At 40.9% G+C, this 21805-nt stretch overlaps 1 protein-coding gene across 2 annotated transcripts in view; it reads right to left on the reverse strand.

The window, feature by feature from the left end:
* Positions 1-21805, reverse strand: part of LOC311583624 (bifunctional heparan sulfate N-deacetylase/N-sulfotransferase 3) — a 153905-nt gene that overhangs the window by 120728 nt on the left and 11372 nt on the right. For both annotated transcript variants that reach the window (XM_084757386.1, XM_084757387.1), the window contains exon 2: positions 17877-19044. In XM_084757386.1, coding sequence (XP_084613512.1) covers positions 17877-18857 — 981 coding nt within the window. In that variant the 5' untranslated portion in view covers positions 18858-19044. The remainder of the gene's footprint in view (positions 1-17876; positions 19045-21805) is intronic.

A 21805-nucleotide genomic window follows, 5' to 3' on the forward strand; every position in this document is an offset into this window, starting at 1 on the left:
TCATAAAATTTATGAACTTAGACTTACAATGCAGAAAGATTGCTCCATGCCATTAACTCGAGAAAAATTACCATTCTGTGTTTGAGGGATAGTTTCTGTTTCACAGGACCATCTGTACCATTGAAAGCATGACGAACTGTGTGAACTGGGCACTGTGTGTTCCAAGTACATCAGCACCCACACCATTGCATGTTTTATTCGGTTAAATCCCCGCCAGCCTAGGGAGCATCATTTCTATTTAAATCTAACTGTTTCAGTCACAGGAGAGTTTCCTGAATGGAAGTTCTGGTAACTTCCCAAATGTGTTTCCATAGGTTTCCTGCCCCCCCCAACCCCCAGTGGTGATTTTTGACAAGGCATGCTGGGAAAGTATTATTTCATGTTCTCTCATTGCCATTATTTTATTCATATGTATATTTTAAGGTAGAGACCCCACTGGGCTTATCTATACTCTTGTTATTCCCATTGACTAGTAATTTTTCAGAAAACCCAAGCTGGATGCGAAGTTTGTGTATGGCCGACTTTTCAACTTCATTGCACTAGGACTAGACTTGAAAGCAAGGATAGTGAAAGTATCTAACATAGTCTATGGTGAATTTCTTTGCCATGATAGATGAGTGTCTTGTGTACTGAAGGAGTCTCTTGTGTGTTGCATGGATGCCACACCTTTCAATTAAGAAACCTATGGCCTATGGCTGAGGCAGGAGATAAGTGGGACTTTGAGCAGGCGGAAGGGGTTCTGGGATAGAACCAGCTGCGGGAAGATTCGTCTGGCAAGATGTGAAGAAGATGGATGCATGCTGCCTGGGCTCAGGAGCACCAGCTATGTGGGAGAATGTAGATTAGTATAATGGGTTATAGTAAGTTATGAGCTAGTCAGAGAGGAGCCCAGCTATATGGCCTAGGCATTTGTATAAAATTTAATGAGTCTCATGAGTCAATGTGCCGGGAGCTAAGGGATGGGAGGAAAAACCACCTGCAACATAATGGCGTGTTACTACAGCAGGTGAGTCTCACATCATAGGCTCAACTTAAAACCTCTGTCCCAGTTGAGAACTGCTAATGTTAGTCTTTTACACATTAATATCTGGGATTCTGGGTTTATTCTGTTTCTCCTAGTGAGAAGCTAGTGCCTACTTTTAGCATTGAGCGTCCATGGTTAATTTTACAACACAGTGGGAAAGCCTTGCATCCAAATGAAAGGAAAATCCTTTAAAAGCTATTGCTCTTGGATGGGAAACAACTTGTCCATTTTTGTAGTCACCATCCCATGGCCACCCTCACAGAAATGTTTGGTTTGCCAAGTGTGAACACTGGAAAAGCCAATTCTCATAGGCAACGAAGCATCGTGGAAGAGCAAACTCTGCAGACAGCATGAAGCTTGTTGTGAGTGTAGCTGAAAGATACTGCCACTGTGAGATGCTTAGCACAGGGTATCTCAGAAATACCATGGGGCTTCTCATGGACAGCCCACGAGTCTGCAACTGCGTGGGTGAGAGCACTTGGAAGGAGGGGACTAACAAACAGGATCCCCATTTCTGGTGAGGAAGAGTTCAGCCTTTTCCTTCTTTCCCTGTGATCCTGCACAGCAGCCCACCCAGCGATCTTGCATCCTCTTGGGAAAAGCCAAGTCCTGCAAGGACCCATGATAGAGAACCTACACTGGGCTCCACATCAGCCTGAGGCACACTCTATTCTATGACATTAAGATAAAATTAATGTCCCTTAATGTTTATCTTACTGCTTGTAACTCATGGAAAGCACCTATGCCCCACCCCCACCTCTCTCTCTGTGTCTCTCTGTCCTCTCTCTATGTCTCTGTCTCTGTCTCTGTCTCTGTCTCTGTCCCTCTCTCTCTCTCTCTCTCTCTCTCTCTCTCTCTCTCTCTCTCTCTCTCTCCTCTCTTTCTCTCTCCTATACATCTCAGTTGATACTTAGAGCCCCAGAGAAGGGAGGGTAGCAGAAGTGTCACTTTACACGGAAGGGGTGTAAGTCAGTGGTAGAGAGAGGACTTGCCTAGGTTACACAAGGCCCTGGCCTTGATTCCAATCATAGGGAAAAAAATGCATTTAAGGAAGCTGAGAGTCAGATATATCAACAGATTTTCTTACACTCACTAAGTGAAAGTAAGATAAGCTTTTAAATTATATTTCCATGTGGTCTGACTTTTTCTTGTGCAGACATTAGAAAAGTAAAAATTTCAACCCAAGCAATACACTTTCTGTAGTCTTTTCCTTTTGAAGTTTTTTCTTTGTTTGTTTTAACTTTTTTTAATTTATTCACTTTACATCCCAATCATAGCTCCTCCAGGCCCCACTCCCCTTTCTCTCCCCCGCCCCAGGCCACTCCACTACTCCTCAGAGTGTGGGAGTCCTTGCCCCCTATCAACTGTCCCCAGCCTACCAAGACTCATCAGGATTGCCCACACCCTCTTCTTCTGTGGACTGGGAAGGCACCCTGCCAGGGGGAAGTGATCAAAGAGCAGGCAACAGAGTCCATGGCAAAGACAGCCCCTGCTTTCTATATTAGGGGACACACATGGAGATTGAGCCGCCTCTTGGCTACATTTGAGCAGGGGCCTAGGTCCTCTTCCATGCATGGTCCTTGTTTGGGGCACCAGTCTCCTATGGGCCCCGATCTATTGGCTCTGCTGGTCTTAACAAAATTGTGTCCTGGACAATTTAACAGACACATATATGCCTACTATTATGTCTGCTCTTGCCCTCTTTTATAACCCTCCCAGACCTGTCAGTTCCCACTCTTACCTCTAAGTCCCCTTCTCACATTCATGCCTTCTTGTTTTGTTTTGTGATCCAGTGAGTTTAACCAGGGCCCTTTATGTGACTATAAGTTTGAAACTGTAGGCTCACTCACAGTTACACAGCAGCAAACAGTGACCACCACTCCCCCAGAATCCATCGGTACCCCAGTGTTTCATGGTGTGAGGGAGGCCATGTGAGCTGCTCTCGATCCGTGATTGACTTTGACAAGCGCAAGGGTGGCAACCTCAGCTGCTATGGGACCACGATCACAATGGCTGTGTCCTGCCTAGAAGACAGCATTTCAAAGTCCCTATCCCTGTTGTCTGGTTCTTATATTTTTTTCCATCCCCCTTTTCACCATGTTGCCTGAGCCTTCAAGAGGAACTGTTGGGTTGAGCATCACTTAATCTCAGCAAGTAGAGCAAAGACAGCCCCTGCTCCCTATATTAGGGGACACCCTAATTCTCTGCACCTAATTCATAGCACAGAGAGCTTCTCCGAGTGAGGCTGAGTGAGGGCATTCATCACATAGAAAAGTCCCTTGGTTCATGTTTCAAGAATACAAAATGACTTTGATGTCATTAGTTCTGTTTTAGGATTATCTTTCCACAATGTTTTCATAGTAGCTTAGAAGATGGTGCATGTTATACGTAGTATTTTCACTCTTAATGCAGATTCTCTCTTAGTGCATTTCAAATAGATTTTGTATTATTAGGCTAGAGGAAAATAGCATTTATGAACTCATACAGTCCTAGTACAGATATGGATCAAGTCACAGTGTGCTGGGAATTCAGGTCTTAAAAGGGCTCTGCTGTGATTCTCTGACAGCCACAATGGCTTACTTTGACATTAACTGTTATTTTCCATCTATAGGTCAAGCTGGCTGACATAATGACTTTATGAAATTCTCAAGAAGCTAAAGCTGGCAGGAGATGACTGATACATGGAAATATTCTCAATCGGAAGGTATCAGAGCGCCAGTGGGTGGCATTCCAATGACTGAGCTTTAAGGGGTACACACATGAACAATTGAAGAGCTGAGCCATATCAGTGCATCAAGGCAAACTTTGAAGATTTACTGCAGTTTGAGTCGTGTATTTATCTTGTAACAATGCACAGAGAGTAATTCCTCAAACCTTCATGAATGAAAACAGCTTGAATTAAAACGAGTTCTAAGATTCAGGCAATGGATGGACTGCAGGATATTCTTATGATAACACTGAGGGTTAGTAAGATGACTCAAGGAGTAAGGGTTCTGGCAGTCAATCCTGGGGACCTGAGTTCTGTCACATGGTGGAAGACAAGAACTGATTTCTATTAGTTGTCTTTGAGCCCTCCACAGAAACCTAATGGCATGCACATGCATACACACATATACACAATATAAAAATTATGGGGAAAAAGCACTGTATGAAAGGAACAGAAGATATATATGTATACATAATAATATATAGCAGAATATAAATACATATATAAACATAATATTTATAGTGTCACAAAGTTTCTCAGACATAGTCACAGAAAAGGAGTGTGTCTCTAAAAGAATATAGTCTACAAAGCTCTTCAGTGAATGATACACCATAGAGTATAAGAGGAACCTCAAGATGAACCCTGGGAAAAGCTCTCCTCACAGATGCCTAGCTAGATATTGATGGGGATTTGAGGAACAGATGCTGAAGAGGAGAACAGGTTGAGTAAACTAAAAGCTAAAGTGTATAGAGCCTGACCCCTGAGCTCATAAACTTTGGTCTCCGGCAATGTCTATCTCTAACAATTATTTATAAAAAGTTGATACCAGGCAGGGAAATATCCCTGTGTGTAGAGTGCTTGCTGGGTAAGATGAGCAACTGGGTTCAGATCTCCAGCCCTCACCCTCAGGTAGTATGACTCTTGTAACACCAGCTCTGGGTGATCAGAGACAAGGAAACTTCTGGAACTTACTGGACATGCTCCAGATTCACAGAAAGACCCTGACACAAAAAAGTTGGTGGGGAATGACAGAGGAAGACACCTAACACTGGCCTCTGGCCACCATAATACACATGTGTGCATAAATCTGCACACATGTGAGCAAATATACCACACACACACACACGTGTGTGTGCACACCCACACATACACACAAATATAAATGGTATTAGTAATGAATGAAATAGCATATAGGGCACTAGATCAAATAATCAACTTAAAGTGCATAAATACTTTTCCAAAACTACAATTTCCTTTATCTCTGCTTCTCTACTAAGCAGCTGGCCAGAGCTCCCAAGTTTCATGTGGAAATGGGTATCTTGGAGAATGATGAAGGGGATATTGAGTGTTACTCATCAAACTTACAGCTCAATTTGATTACAATTATTACTTATTGTAATGGACACAACGTGTGTCCAGATCTGTGAGGAGTTCTCTACATGGATTATCTCATTTAATGTACTCAGCATTCTTCAAATGAAGAATTATTATTTAATTCCCCAGGAAACTAAGGCACACAAAGTCTGAGTAAACACCCAAACTAAAACCTGAATTTCCACTAGTTTAAGGGAAAGAGACTGGGTTTGGAGATCACATATCTGTAGCACTCATCCATTTCATCTGTAAATCCCACAGTGAAAATATTCTCCAAAAATGAGTACATCCATTTAGTGTGTGTGTGTGTGTGTGTGTGTGTGTGTGTGTGTGTGTGTGTTCATGTACATACATGTCTATGGAAGTGTGGAGATCAGAGGACAACTATCTCCCCTTCCACTACATGGATCCGAGGCATTGAACTCAGGTCATAAGGCTTGGCAGCAAGCATCTTTTCCTGCTGAACCATCTCCCTGTTGAGAACACTAAATAACTAAACACATCTGAGAAGAAAAGGCTCCAATGCGGCTGAAAGACATTCACTGTGTGCTTGTGATTCTGCCTGCCTTGTAAGCAGCAGCATGAATCGCTTTCATTTTGTATAGTGTCCTTCCAAGGATCCTTCAGGCTTACTGCTCACTGTAAAAGATTTCCAGTTCGCAGGGTTCTGAGATTCAGCTTTTCCTATCATGCAGCCCTCTGCATGGAACTCTATAGTGACAAAGGGTACTGTTGTTCTCTCTGACCCCCACCAGGACCGGTGAGAATGTGGCAGACTGACTGTTAGCATGCTCGTAAAGTCTCAGACTTCACACCTTGTCATAGCCGACGAGAGGAGGCTCATTAACCACCCCGGACATGGGAAGATCCTGTGTATTTAAGGGACTATCTGAAGTAATAACTCCAGGATGTAGGTGGGAAAAGTCATCATCCCCGAGGCCAAGTGATGGGAACTCATGTCTGTGCGAGCAAAGAAAACACATTGCTTGAAACCACAGAAGAATCTAATGGCTTTCTGAAGACAGGTTTCTGCGCTCAGTGTGATTTATACGTGTGCCCGTAGCTTGAAAATGACCATCGCTGCTACAGTCACAAAAGCTAGTAAGTTCTATTGAGGTTCAATGCTGAGGCAAATTGTTTCATATCTATATCTTCAGAAAGCCAACTGGTTGGTTTGTAACTGTGCAACTTTCATCTGGAAAATTGAGTAGAGAAAAAAGGGTTAATTTAATGTGAGGTGTACCTTACAGTTAATAAATTGTGGCCATCACTGGTAAATAGAGACAGTAGCTTAGCTCGGATATAACAAAGAGGCACTGTTCCCTTTAAATGCACTTGACACAGTTCAGCCTGGGATGGGAGCAAGGAATAATGAGGTCCAAACAGTCCCTGCATTTGAATATTTGTCTATATAAAACCAACAAACTATAGCCATGTAGCAAATCTTGACACTTACATGTGATATGTTCTCACTTAAATAAAAGTAAAGTCATATGGCTAGTGAGGATCCTTTAACATCCTCAGATCATACACACACAGCATCAATGTCTGCATTTGCATCATGGTTATCACTTTAATAAGGTAATTCTGTATGGGTAATCTGGTACCGTATGACGATGGTCTGGAAAGCAATAGGTTATATACGTGTCGATGGCTTCATATGACAGTGGTGCTGAAGGATTTCTAAGATGCCTGGTGAAGTGGCAGCCACAATGTACAGCTAGTCATCAATACTTGTGTTGTTGCCAGAGTGAACACACCCATGGGATACCCTGCATGTAAATATGTGGGCTGCACAATGCTTATAACACTAGAAGACTGAAACTAGCTTGTGTGTCTACTGTACTGCCAGTTATACTACTGCACAATGGATCTCTTCCACTAACCTTTACTGTGAGAAAGCATGCCTGCAGCCTCGTATATCTCATTATATATATATATATATATATATATATATATATATATATATATATATATTCATATACACTTCAATGGTTATCCCATCCCTTGTATCCTCCCATTCTTCCCTCCCTCCCATTTTCCTCTTATTCCCCTCCCCTATGACTGTTCCTGAGGGGGATTACCTCCCTCTGTATATGCTCATAGGGTATCAAGTCTCTTCTTGGGAACCTGCTATCCTTCCTCTGAGTGCCACCAGGCCTCCCCCTCCAGGGGACATGGTCAAATATGAGGCACCAGAGTTCGTGTGAAAGTCAGACCCCACTCTCCACTCAACTGTGGAGAATGTCCTGTCTATTGGCTAGATCTGGGTAGGGGTTTGAAGTTTACCGCCTGTATTGTCCTTGGCTGGTGCCTTAGTTTGAACGGGACCCTGGGCCCAGATCCGCCCATCATAATGTTCATCTCATTCTTGTTTCGTCTCTCTATTGTATCAAGTAGCAGGGTCAAAGGATTGAACTAGGCCATTCAGTTTGTATAACTGCAGCCTGCAGTGTTCACACAATGATGGAATTACATAAGGACACATTTCTCAGGGTGTGCGCTCATAATTAACCCACACACTGCTAGATGCAATTGTGGTCTATGCAGTGAGATTAACAGACCAACACATATAAATCTGACTATAGGAAAAATAAAAAAATAAAACCTGCCATGTGAGTGTCCTATTTATGCCACATGGACCTCGTCAAATTTGTGAGGTTGGTATTATTGTCAACTGTTTTTAAGATGAAAGCACATATTCAAATGAGGTGAACACCTATGCATGGATCACAACTAGCGTAGATATGAGATTAAAACACAATTTACCCAAATCTGAAGACCTATTCTTTGTGCAGCACAAAAATATGGGGTCTAGGAAGGAAAGTTGCTTTGTAAGCATAGATTCACTGTCCCCACAGAGGACAACATATTCCCCAATAAAATGAGCTCAACTAATCAGAGAGTATTCCATAGGGAAAAATATATATATATGCGTAGTTGCTAGGATTCATGGTGCCATTGGAAGAACAAAATCTTTATTTCTTTAAGTAACCACCCTAGCAGTAATTTTTAATGAGAATCTATATAAACTCTGATAGGGACAAAAAGTATGTCAGCCTTAGCCATGAGCAGACTAAATTGGATGGGACAGTAAATATGTGAAACGCAAGATGGGAAGCCACTGTGACCCAGAACTTCAGATGAAGCTTCCGTGAAGTAATTCAGGAGCAGGATATTCCCTGAAAAGGAGAAATTTGATTCAGCTTCTCAAGTTACTTCTGTCACTATAGATTGGGCCGTGCCCTTAGTGATGAGCCCCTGGTGCTCCCTTCCTCTTCTTTACTGTCTTTTCGTACTAGATTTCATCCACTGCCAGGACCTTAAATGCCATCGAGATTCGAATAAGTTCTCAATTTGTATCTTTCCCTGAGATTTCTCTTTGTACTCAAGACTTGAACACTTCCTAGCCTGTCTAGTTCTATATGGGCATCTATGCACAGCACAAGCCTACCAACTGTAAGAAAGAACTTCTCGTCTGCTTCCCTCACTTCGAAACTAATAGCACCAGTTATTAATAGTATCACAAGTTATGTACTGTTAAGTATATTGCTGAGGTAGATTCTGCTATGATTTTGATTTCACACAAAAAGAAACTGAGGTAAATAAGCAGCTAAGAATTTGGTGAAGACATAAAAGCTAGAGATGAGATGGAAACTCTGTGTCCACAGGGCACGGCTGACAGGATCTGCAGGAAAAGAGCTCAGGAGACTCGCTGCTAACTGGTCCACATTCTTGCTGTTGCTCACATACTACTGTCGGCAACCTTAGCTATGCACTCTACAAAATGTGGACGTCAAGAGGTTAAGTGCTGCCATGTTGGGGGCACGGCAGAGTAATCACAGAATGGGGAAGAGCAAGAGAGTCTAGATTTGGTAAGTTTGTGACACATCAGAGTAAGAACACACTCAGACACATGGCATTATGTAATAGACAGATAGTAAGTGATACTGGGAAACCAGAATGCTTTGGAATTCTGTGACCTGCCAGGTGAAATCAGGCAGACCAAGCACATGGGAGCACACCCATTTTTAGCACTGCCAGGCAAAGCTCACCACAGAGAGGGCTGTGGGCACTGAAATCCTCAGAAGAGGGTTTCTGCTCATTCTAGTGTACTAGATAAGCATCCTGCTCAGGCCTGTTGGTGCTGAACTCCCCTCTGCTCTATTGGTGCTGGACTTCCCTCAGCTGTATTGGTGCTGGACTTCCCTCAGCTGTATTGGTGATGGACTCCTCTCAGCTGTATTGGTGCTCGACTTCCCTCAGCTGTATTGGTGATGGACTCCTCTCAGCTGTATTGGTGCTGGACTCCCCTCAGCTCTATTGGTGATTGACTGCCCTCAGCAATACTTAATATGTCTCATGGTATGAACTGAGACCCTATGAATAAATATCACAGTATGTCCAATGCTCCAGTCTCAGAAGAAGACATAGGGGCAATGATGGGTAATTGGCAAAGCCCATAGGTGTGTGGGATCATCCTACTTTTACAGCATCCCTGAAAGAAAGGTGATGCTATTCTTCTGTTGCCACTGCTGCAAGGGTTGGCAGTGGGCTCTAGGGTGTGCCTGTCAGTCAGCTGATCACACCCTAGGAATCCAGTGCTGGCTGCTGAGGCTTCCAATCTACAAGAGATTCTACTGGCTTTCCCCTTGATATTAGTGCGGTTTTAAAACTTAATTTATAAGAATTTTCATGAAGTTTTATACTCATGTATATGAGTTTAAATCTCAGTTTAATGCTGAGAATAGCAATGTAAAGGGGTTATAATTGAATTAAGAACATGCATTTTTTACCTTAGGGTCTGTGAAATAACAAGAAAAATGATTGGAAAGTCACAAAACTTAATTCTCTCCTTTATTAGAGAAATGAATGAAAATAACTTCTGATGTGCTAACCTAAAGGAAGGATCTTTTGTTCAGGCTCTTCATCTTTGCCTTGTGAAGAGCTATTTCATATACAGCATCACAAAAAATAAGCACACACTGTCAACATCCACACATAGACCAGAAGGGGAGGCTTTATCATTTTTCTCTTGGGTCTGAGGCTGTGTGTCTTTGACATGGCCATACCCGTGTCAAAAATCCATTCACTCAGGACAGAAAACACACACTTACTCATTTGCTCAGGGCTTCCTCAGCTCTCCAGTGTTTTATTTTGCTTATGTTGCTATTTCTTATTAAAAACTTTAAGCACTGTTTATTCTAAGGGGTGGAGGAAGCTGCAAATAGTGGTGTATTTTTGACACGGGCTTATGCAGCTGAAAGCACAGTCCCCGCCTATCTTAACTTTTCTGTGTGTCTGTCTATCTGACATGTTTGTCTTTTCTTAATTCCCTTACAGCCCTAGCCAGGTTCAGGTCTCTGGAGCCATACCAAGGATTCAGTGATGTGGACTCAATATGCATTAAAATCTTATTTATTGCCACTGCGTGTGCATTGCGTGCATGTAGAAGTGTAAGAACAGCTTTTGGAGCTCTCTCCACCTCGGGATTTAGGGATCTAATTCAGGTTATTGGGCTTTCTGGACAAGTATCTTTACTCAGTGATCAATTTCTCAGACCCAATGTGTGTGTGTGTGTGTGTGTGTGTGTGTGTGTGTGTGTGTGTGTGTGAAAGAACTATAAATCAACAGATCCTAACACCTTACTCAGAACCTTTCCCATGTAATCTGCTACTAGTCTAACACATGAGCTCTTGCCTCAATAAGCTTTGGCCTCACGTATGGCTGCCCTTCTCCTAATCATTCTGAGGAGGATATGGCACATTAAGGCTTTAAAAATTAGTATACAATGCTTCTTCCAGAAGAAATGGGTTATTAAATAAAGATCTTGGTGCCAGGCCTAGATTACTTCTCTATGGGTTATTTGTCATGGATGTCCAATGGCATGAAAAACAATATAACCTATTTCCATTGCTCTTGGTTTTCCACTAGATGGTAAGACTATATAGGGACCAAATGCTTTGACTATAGCACATAGAAAAATTGATCTTGAACTGACCAGAAACTCGCTCTCTGCTGCCTAGCTTCCATAATGCCAGGAGATACTATGCAGGCTGCCTCAGGAGAAAATGCATTATCAACAGTCTTAACCACCAATAGTCCTTGCATTACATGATAATGACATGCCAGGCAGGATAGTGCAATAATGGCGAGACTGTTTACAGGGGTAACCAACTAATTTCATGATTTAATTTGAAGCCTGATTCACAGGTAGAAATTAATTCTTTTTACTATAGACTTGGTCAAAGCACATGGCTAGGGAAGTTATAGGACCTGAGAGGAGAATCTATCAACGTGTTTCTGAATGGCCACTTTATCAAGCTTCCCTCTCAAAATTTTTGTTTATATTCATTGATGCTTCCAGCCTTGATCAGAGAACCTTCTTTTTGCCGTGGGTAGTGATTAATTCAGAGATGTATTACTGTATGTTACTGTTGTAAGCTCTGAGAGTAAGTCACTCTGAGTGCTCAGCCATCAATGAGACAGCTAGTGATCCCTGTTCACTTCTCCCTCAGATTCAGGGAACATCACGGAAGACAGAGTGGAAAGAATGTAAGAGCTAGAAGATGGGCAGGGAAGGCGTGAACTGTTGTCTTCTAGACATCACATGGCTGTTATACAACTCACAGCAGTGTGCTACCTGCACAAGATCAAGCCAGTTAAAACTCCGGGCTCAGGGGCCCCATTCTTCACTGAGGAGCTCTTAGCATGATGGCTACTGGGAGTGAGAGAATCATGTTTCTTCGAGAGTGTGGTCACTATTAAGTTGCCCATGACCCAATGGCTGACCCCAGACATGTGCACATATGGAAAGCACAAATTAGACTCAGTAAGTTTAAAACTAAATAAAAAAAAGTTTGGTTTTGTTTGAGAAGGACATGAAATTATGAGGGTGATGTGATAGGGGAGTCTTGAGGGAGAAAAAAGGGGGAATGAGGTGTGATTATAATCAAGACCCATTATTTATATGTATGAATTTTTCAAAGAATAAAAGTCTCAAACAATATAGCCAGCCACCAAGTGATGTTTATACATTATTGATCATTCTGTGGCAGAATTTTGCCCTCTTTAAATCATTTATAATGCATTCTTGTGGAATGTCTTTGCATAGCAGATGAGTCTTTAATATTAATCACAATAAGGATACCTTCTGTCTTGCAATACAGCAACAAATTTAACAAAATGAACTAAGCACATGTGAATTACAGATACGAGCTTATTTTTCTTTGTTACATAACCTCTTATTTTCCCATGCTATATTGTAAAGGGATTTTTCAAATATTATTTCCTTTAAAAAACTACATATTTACTAGAACACTGTGGGGATTTGAACATGACAATGGTGTTGATAGTGATTTATTTTCGTATGCATTGTGTGACTCATATTATATTTAGAAGTAAATATTCCACCAAAGTAGCAATATTTACAAGGGAGGGGCAGTTTCACGTACTTTTAGTAATAGTTATAAGTTGCCTATTTTTTAAATCAATTATAAAATAATTCAGGGGCATGGAATTAGGTGAATTTTACTTCCAAAAACATTAAATGCCTACAGGGCATCTGTCTTTCCATCAGTAGAAGCTATTTTTATACATGAAGTTCCTTGTTACATGGACACTTCAACACAGCAAAGCTAACACTCGGGAGAGGGTGAATAAAGACAGTCACTCTATAACACGTGAGGCCATTCATTAATGAGTTTCTAAAAGATGCACCCCAGAATGGGGAACCCTAAAGTTTTCATGCTCGTTTGACACACAGTTATATTAGCTTAACTCTCCTCTAGCGTATCTGCTGGTTTCTGAAGAAGTTACCAACATCTCATTCACACACGAAGTATGCAATGATTCATATATATGTTTACATGATGGGGATACTTCAGTGCGCGAAAGGTGAGGGAAGACTTCTCTCTTGAGGGCTGCATTTTGGTAAAGTGGCACACAAAAAGGGCAAACAGGAGAAGGGTGTGTGATCAGGAAGATAAAGAGACAGAGACGGTATGAAAGGCTGCAGGGACTCCTGCTGTTCTGGGTGAGACTTGAAGTCTCTAAAGCGGTCTGAAGGGACGTGATCTAAAGGCTACACTGAGAGGATCATGCTGTCTGCTCCACTAGAATGGAGGATGGCGACTCAATGGGTAAAGGAACTCGCTGCCAAGCTTGGCGACCTTAGCTCAGTTCCCTTGTCCCACATGGTGGATCAACTCTGTCAGTTGCGACCTGATGAAAGCATGCACACAATACATGCAGGCACATGCATGCCCATGTATGCACATGCAGGCACATGCATGCACATGCTCATGCACACACAGAGTAGTTAAAAATGTAACTTAAGAGTTACAATGGGATAAGGATAGATGCATACAGTCTTCTATAAAAAGGAGACTGGTTAGCAAAGAAAACAGGAGACTCCTCGCTAATTCAAACAAGCTCTGGTGGTGGTGAAACGATAATGTCTAGCATCTGGGTTTGAACAACATCAGCATATTGGTATCTAGAGCAAGAGAGGCTCAGCAGCTAAAAGAAGTACACAGAGAAAGTTGAGAGCAAGACACAATGGGATAAGGCATGATTTCTCAGTGGAAGCCAAAAGAAGGCCAGCGTGGCAGTGCAAGTTAGGCAAACCAGACGTGAAGGCAAGTAACATCACTGAAATTGAAAAACAATAGTCACAGAATAGTAAACATCAAATTGAAGATATAACAAGATATATGCACTTGATGTTTTCAAAATATACAACATAATAACTGTCAGAAGACCAATGAAATATGTATAACCCCTCATTAGTGCTGAAGAATTAAACAGACACTCTCGGCCAATGTCAACCTTTCCATTCTTTCCTCCAAGGAATCAAAACAGTATGAAAATAGATCTGAAATCCACAGCAAGTGTGACTGGGGACATCACTCTATGGGTAAAGTGCCAGTCAAATGATAACAGCCAGCTACAGGGTCAATAAAAGACCATGTTTCTAAAGAAAAAATAAGACAGAGAGCTTAAAGCATCTACAAATTATTTCTGGCCCTAAAATTTGCATGTACAGGCCAGTATACACACACACACACACACACACACACACACACACACACACACACACACACACACCAAACAAGCAAAAACAAAACCCCAACCAAGCAGCAACATAGTAAAATTGAGCAAATAGTTATACCTTAAGTAGAGAATGTGTGTTCATTAAATTACTTCTATGCAGTTATAATTTTAGCAAACTTAAAGTATTAGCATCAGATACCTTCTTCCAAACTACCACCGAAATAGAGGTCAACAAGTAAAAGAAACAACAAAGATGATGGACTTCCATGAAGCTGAAATTTTCATCATGACCTGGAATGGCTGCTGCTACCATCCTCTTACTCTGTCCTGTTCATCTTTCCTACAACTCCTCACCAACGGTAAGAATTCAAATTCTTGATTGTAATGTTTCATCTCCATTTAACCAGTTGCTATGTTGTTTAGTATCTCCTGAATAATTTTTAAATTACTCTCACTCTCTCTACTCTTAGTTCCATTTCCTAGTTTCAGGAAATTTCCATCTTTGGTTTGAATTAATGCCATGACATCATTCTTGTTTTGCCTTCAAGCTTTTCCTGCACATACAATAGTTTCTGAGAAATGGTGTTGTACTGTTGTGCTTTCCATAGCAAGTTTTACAGAAGACCGTAGTGACTCCTTCTGCTTACCGTACTGAAAGCAATCTATCTACTTATCTTGGCTAGTTTATTGTCAACTTGACATAAATTAATCTGGGAAGAGAAACTCTCAATTTAGAAAGTGCTACCATCACATTGGCCTGTAGGAAAATGTCCATTTTTTTCAATTAGTGATTGATATTGGAGGGCTCCAGCCCATTAGGGGTAGTGCCACTCCTAGGCAGGTGGTGGTCTTGGGTTCTATAAGAAAGCAGGCTTAGTAAGCCATAAGGAGCAGGCCAGTAAACAGCACCCCTCCAAGGCCTCAGTTCCTGCTTTCAGGCTCCTGCTAGGATTTCTCTGAATGGCAGTCTATAAGATAGGATGAAACAAGCCTTTTCATTCCCCTGTTGCTTTTGGTAATGGTGTTTCCCCATAGCAATAGGAACGCTGACTGAGATAGTACTTACTCTCCCCAGCCCTGGTTCATCAGCATTATCATTATATTTGTATGTCTGGTACTTAAAGTGATAGGAGCACACCAACTGGTATACAGATAGATGATCTTCCAAGTGCTTAACCTTATACAGACCTAAGACCTAGAAGAAAATACTCTCAGAATTGTCATGGTTGCTATCGATCTTCAACTTGGCGGTATCTAGAATCACCCATGAGACAATGCTCTGGGTGTGTCTATGAGAGAGTGAATGAATACATTGAGTTCATTGAGGAGGGAGGACTCACTCTACATGTGAAGGGCATCGTTTTGTAAATTAAGTTCCAGTACTAAATAACAAGGACAAAGCCATCTTTCTCCAGTTCCTGGCTGTGGAGACACTGTGACCTGATCCTTTACTCTCCTGACACCAATGTCATCCCCACCATGATGGGCTTGACTCCCATACCATGAGGCAAAATCATCTTTTCTTTCCTTACCTAAAGTTCTTTTGTTGGATGTTTTGTCACAGCGACAAGAACAGTAGCTAATACAAGAATGAATGAATTTATGTACTTTGCATGACTGTCCACAATGAGTGTTTTGAGACTTACACAGTCTAGAAGGAGTTTAAAAACCTAGTAGTCTAAGAAAACATTTTAAAAAACACTCAGGGAGCTTAGCAAATGTAGTCCCCTATAGTATGATCAGCTCATAAAATTCTCATGCTACATTCTTCTTTAATATGCTCAATAAGACTTTAGTTTCTGTGTTGCTAAAACACAAGTTAACCTGTAAAGCACAAAGAGTACTATACTTTTTTTTTTAAGATACTGTCTGTCTGGATAGCCCAGGACAGCCTCTAACTTGTGATCCTCCTGCCTCGTTCCCTGGAGTGTTGTGGTCATAGGCACACACTACCATGCCAGATCAAAAGACACTTTTCTCTGACATTAGGTGATACAGAAGTTGCATGGGAACACAGAAGTTTACCAGGCACATTTTAAAATGCCTTAACAGACAGAGTTGAAGGCCAGGTAGCTCAGTTTTACAATGAGGCTTAGTTGTTTAGGGGTTAAGATGTTTTTAGGTCTAGATAGATGTTGAAAGTTGATAATGGTGAGATGTGATGGAGACTGATTTACATTCAGAATTTTAGATGCACCAAAATAGGAAAGATGTTTTCTTCAAGGCTGTCAAATACGATAGCCAAAACACTAAGAATGTATCATTTATATAATTCCTGGTTCTTCTTGCTATAGGTAGTTTATTGTATATATGTGTAATAATATAAATGCATATGTAAAAAATAAAAATGTTTAATTAATTAAAAAATAATAAAATGCCTTGACAGTATACTTTTGGCAGTTTAAAGTGATTGGAAATGGAAAACTGGAATAATTATACATTGTTTTAGTCTATAAATACATAATAACACATGCTTAATCTACCAGTTTAGCTTTAATTTAGCTATACTTTGAAAAGTAAATGGCAAAACTTTTGATGTAAATCTAAACATAAGTTAATAAATATAATTAATTAGTTAATTAATTAAAAGCACACCCATAATATGGAAGTGTCTTCTTCCTCACTTTTTATGCTCTCCTGCAGTAAAGAGCTTCCCTCTGGCACTGATACCTTACTTAAACGTTGTGAACATTAATAGTATTTGTTAGAAACTTGGTGGCTTAAGAGAGGATGCAATTGCCTAGATGATCTCTTTATACAAAGTTCGATGTATTAGTTTGTGCTTGTGTATTAATGTGTACATGTATGGAGGTCATAGGTCAACCTGTAGGACCTGGATGTCTCCTGTAACCAGCAAGGTCTAGGGGATTAGACTTAGGTCGTTTGCATTTACCTACTGAGCTATCTCCTCAAAATAATATTTTTGATAACTGCTTTAGTTCCTGATATTCTATAAGAAGGCAAAAGCTGTAAAAAATTAAAAAATTATGTATCCAAAGTCTCTCCTTTCTGAGAGAAAGCAACATTACCAAGTAATAGACATAGAGTCCTGGCTTTAAATGGAAGAGTAATATAAATGCAGACAATTTCAACCTTGTCTTTCTTGCTGTTAAATAACTAATTAGATACTCCTTTTTTCTTATTGAATAGAAGCAGTTTTATGCAGTGAGGGGTGGATGTGATTTACATGCAGCACAGTGGCTTCTCATGAGTGCCAGACGTGTCCCAGCTAAGCCCATGTGTTTCCATGCGGACAAACCCGCCATTGCACTCAGGTCATAATTTCCATGGCTAGTAAAATGAACCCCATTTTTATACTTCCAAAAGTATCTGAATTTGTTCCTTGTGATCTGTAATTTCAGAAAATTCACTGGCTTCACATTTAAATGGATGTCTTTGCTTTTTAAATGGTTAATTTCTAGAAAGCAAGTAAGCAAAAATGATTTCTATTTTGCAGTCATCAACCCACAGAGAAAACCATCTCTGGATCTCACCACACTCAATATTTTAGTGCAGTCTTCATTTTTCCTGATTCAGATAGAAGTGTATTAGGAACTTAGGTGATATAAGATGAGAGCAACCAGTAACCCCAGTTTCTCCCAGACTCTCTTGATCAATCAGAAGTCCCATGTCCTGAAAAACTCACTCCTACAAAGATGAGTGTGGTTATCTCAGGTATGATGTCGACTGAGGAAGTCTAAGATAAGAGGGCCTTACCTTCACATCATTCGTGTTCATCCTTGTCCCTTCTTTCCCAACAAATATGTCATCAATGTCCACAAGGATGTACCTATCCAAGGATAATGCCAGCCTCTTCCCTGACAGGAAGGAGATGGCGTCTAGGAAGATGAGCTTGTGCAGCCAAAAGTTCAAGTTGTTGCCAAAAAGAACTCGCTGGATCCCGTCGTGAAGCCCCAGGTCATGTATGATAGTGGCATAAAAAGCACCTTTAGAGATGGGAGGGGAAAGGTTTTCTGGAGTCTTGACTTTGGCAAATATTACTGGCTGGTAAGTGGAGTGGTTAATCTGAAAAACTGTCCAGTCAGTTCCAGGTAAAGAGCCCCTGTCGAGCTTGGACGATTTGGTCACACGGAGGAGTGGCGAGTGAGGATTAATACAGCAATCCTTCACCGCCAGGTTTCCACTTACGGAAAAGGGGAAGCCTGTGAATTGAAAGCTCTGCAGGGTTTTCTCACTGGTTTTGTGGAATCCAATGATACCCACACCATACTCTATACAGTATTTATCTAAGAGGCTTCTGTTCCAGGAGTCCAAGTTCATATACTTTAAAATATTCTCATATATAATGAGAACGTATTTGCCTTTCACATTGTCTGTGAGCGCTGGGAGGTCTCCTTTTCCAGGAGCGATTTCAGTGTGATAATGGAACCGAATGGATTCCAGCATCATAATGATGTCTTGGCCAAGGGATGAGTACTGGCTCTCCACGAACACCAGGACTGTGGGGTCTGTCCTCGCAGCATCAGAAAGCGCGGCCTTCTTCACTTCCATCAGCCTGGACGGCACGTGCTGGAGGTCACCACAGTCCACTTCGGAAGCCCTCCCAGAGAGCTCACTTTCCTGTTTGTAGCCACTGTACAGGTAGTAGGCAGAAATGACAATGCTCACCATACAAAAAGTGGCAAGCAGAATCAGTGTTCTTTGAAAGTGTCTGTGAAGTTTCATGATAAAACTCATGCTGGATGGACTTCTTCGACTATTCCAACAGAAGCACCGTTACAAAAAGAAAAAGAAAAAGAAAGAAAGAAAAAAAAAACCAGGAGGAATGATGGAGTTTCAGCCACGCTCCTAGCCTCAGTCAACAGTTTATGTCACCATCGCAGCGCATCTGGATCACGCGATCTGGCCTCACAGAAAACACGCTCTGAAAAACAGAACAAAATAGGACAGAGTATAAAACACGATGTCTTCGGCATCAAAATGAGTGAGTTCTTCCCATGTTGGTTACCCAACATGGTAGATCATGAGCAGATCAGGTGGGGTAAGTTACTCTAGAAAAATCTCTCTTCCTACAGTTGTGGAGGAGGATGTGTGACCGATAGAGCGAGGAAGGCGGCTCCACTCAATTCAGAATCACTGTCCCTAACAGCACACAGGACTGGGCTGACAAGGATCTGGGTTCCCCAAGCTTTACATCCAATTCTGTCAGTAACCAAGATGTAAGAGTGAAAGCGCCTGTGGTAGCTCCTGCCGTGCAGACACACATCTTGTAGTGTATATTCAAACTGTGCATTTTGAGTGACATGCGCCAAGGGTTTACAAAATATGTTAAGTGTCAAAATTATAACAGTGGCTTTATTCTTTCCCAGAAATTTCTTAATATAACGAAATTCTTATTGTACATATATTTCTAATTCATTTGAGAAATTATTCTAAAATAGTTGCTTGCAGTAGAAAAAAATCCTTTCTACATGCAAAGATGGCCCCGCAACCCAGTTGGTTATTTTAGATTACAGCTTTAAAACATTTTAGCAGGTATGTGGAGAAATTACTGTGAGGAATGGAAGGCTTCTTTCTCATGAGGGCTTCTTCAGGTCTGGAGTGAGACGGCCTGCAGCAGGCATGCGCACTACAGCAGCTCTGCCCGTGACATGGCCTGCAGCAGGCATGCGCACTACAGCAGCTCTGCCCATGAGATGGCCTGCAGCAGGCATGCGCACTACAGCAGCTGTGCCCAGACGTTTCAGTGTGATTGGTTTCTACCTTTTGACCTCAGTAATTACATCAAGAGCACTATAAACGTGTGACAAAATTGTAATGAAAACAGTTGGGACGCTATGAAATGCTACATTTTCCAATAATTTCAAGTCTTAGTAACCTCTGAAAATTCACCTACTTTGAAAAGTAAACAGAGAAGCATAGATATTTTTCGAGCACACACTTGGTAGGGCCTTGAGGTCCTGCCACTCCGTGAGGAATATGAAATGTGTAAGGGAAGTCTTGTCATTGTCCTCATGGTGTGCTCACTGACAGCTTTGGGTGGGACACCCTAAATTTGATTGTTTTCGTGCATTTAGGGCTACTCCCCTATTTCTTAATCACAGTCTTTCCATCCTGTAATTTTAATCTACGATAATGAAGCCAGAGTAAATAATCACTAAGAATCACAGGGTTAAAATTCTGTAATATTTTCCCATAAAATAATTAGCAAATTAGAATTTGAATAACATGTTTATTATGCATATATGCACATATATTTATGAATAATACATTTTTGAATATAAGTACAAGATGTAATTTATAAATTACATACTGTAGTTTATTACCTAGACAATTAGGGTATCTGTGTCATTCATTCAAATATTTATGGGGTAGCTATTTTTCTGACTTAAAATATACACTTGTTCAAAGTATTAAATTTTGTAAAAAGCATCTAAATTTGAAGAGTAGACAGTGACTAGAATGTTAATGTGTGATTGTGGGTTACAGCCAAGTGGCTATAACGATATGAGAGGAATGAGGCCATGGCAAGTGGAGCATAGTCGTGGAGTGCCCAGTGATGAAGGCTTGGGCAGAAGCTGAAAGGAGAGTAATTTGAACAGACATTTAAGCTTTAGAAAATGTTATATATGTAGGAGTAAGTACAATATTAGACAAAAGTCATGAATGAAAAGTAGAAAATAAGATAAAAGTTTTCAAAAATAACTGACTGACTAGACAGTGCTAAAGCAAATCATAGGGAGTGGCAAATCCTGAAGTGCAATGACAGGGCTCTGTTTCCCTGGATTTAGCAGATATAAAATGCCAAAGTCTTTTCTTTTCCATAAAGTTCCCTAAATATCCTTCAGATACCAAAGGCTATCCTACTTTATATTTCGAAGGGAAGGATTTAGCTTAACACAAATATATAATAATTCTCCTGCTTTCTGAAAGCCATTATTGTTTTTGAAAATGGGAACTCACTATGTACCCAGGTTGTTCTGGAACTCTCTATTCTCCTGCCTCAGCCCATCCAGTGCTGAAATGATAGGCATTAATTACCATGCCTCATTGCCCGTGGCCAACTTTAGTCTTACTGTGGACTCATAAATAATCACTTGCTCTTCCCTTCTTCTTGTTATAGTTGTGAAAACCCCAGTATGGACTTAATTGATGGTGTTCCCCCACTTTCAGGGCATGGTGCTGTAGGAGCAGGCAAAGGCAAGGATACCAACCTCTGAGTCTGTCATGGATGAGGCATCCCTAGGGCAGGTAAGCACAGGAAAACCAACCCACACAATTCTCTTGCCAAATTTTCTGTCTTTTCCAACTTGTAAGAATCTAGTAGTTAACACATGGTCATGAAAAAGTCCTTTCCCTTGTACTTGCTACCATAATAATTAAGATTTTGTTTTAAATCATCCTTCCTGTTAGGATGGGAGCTCTAAGAAGGGAGAATTAAAACCTCATTTATCTATCATTGCACCCCTGTGCCCAGCATAGAATAAGCTCAGTGACTGTTGGTGTAATTTATTGAATTCAATGGCTCATTATGCCTGTAGGTTTATTAGTCACTTCTACTTTATGTTAATGCCATAATACATCTTTTAAGGTTACCCATGACTATTAATGATTATAGTTGCTAAAAATTGCTGGATTTGATGTCTGCTTTATTGAATATAGAGTAAGTGCAATCATAACACACT

The sequence above is a fragment of the Acomys minous genome, assembly GCF_964271855.1.
Source record: "Acomys minous genome assembly, chromosome: 14".
In the NCBI taxonomy this organism is placed as follows: domain Eukaryota; kingdom Metazoa; phylum Chordata; class Mammalia; order Rodentia; family Muridae; genus Acomys; species Acomys minous.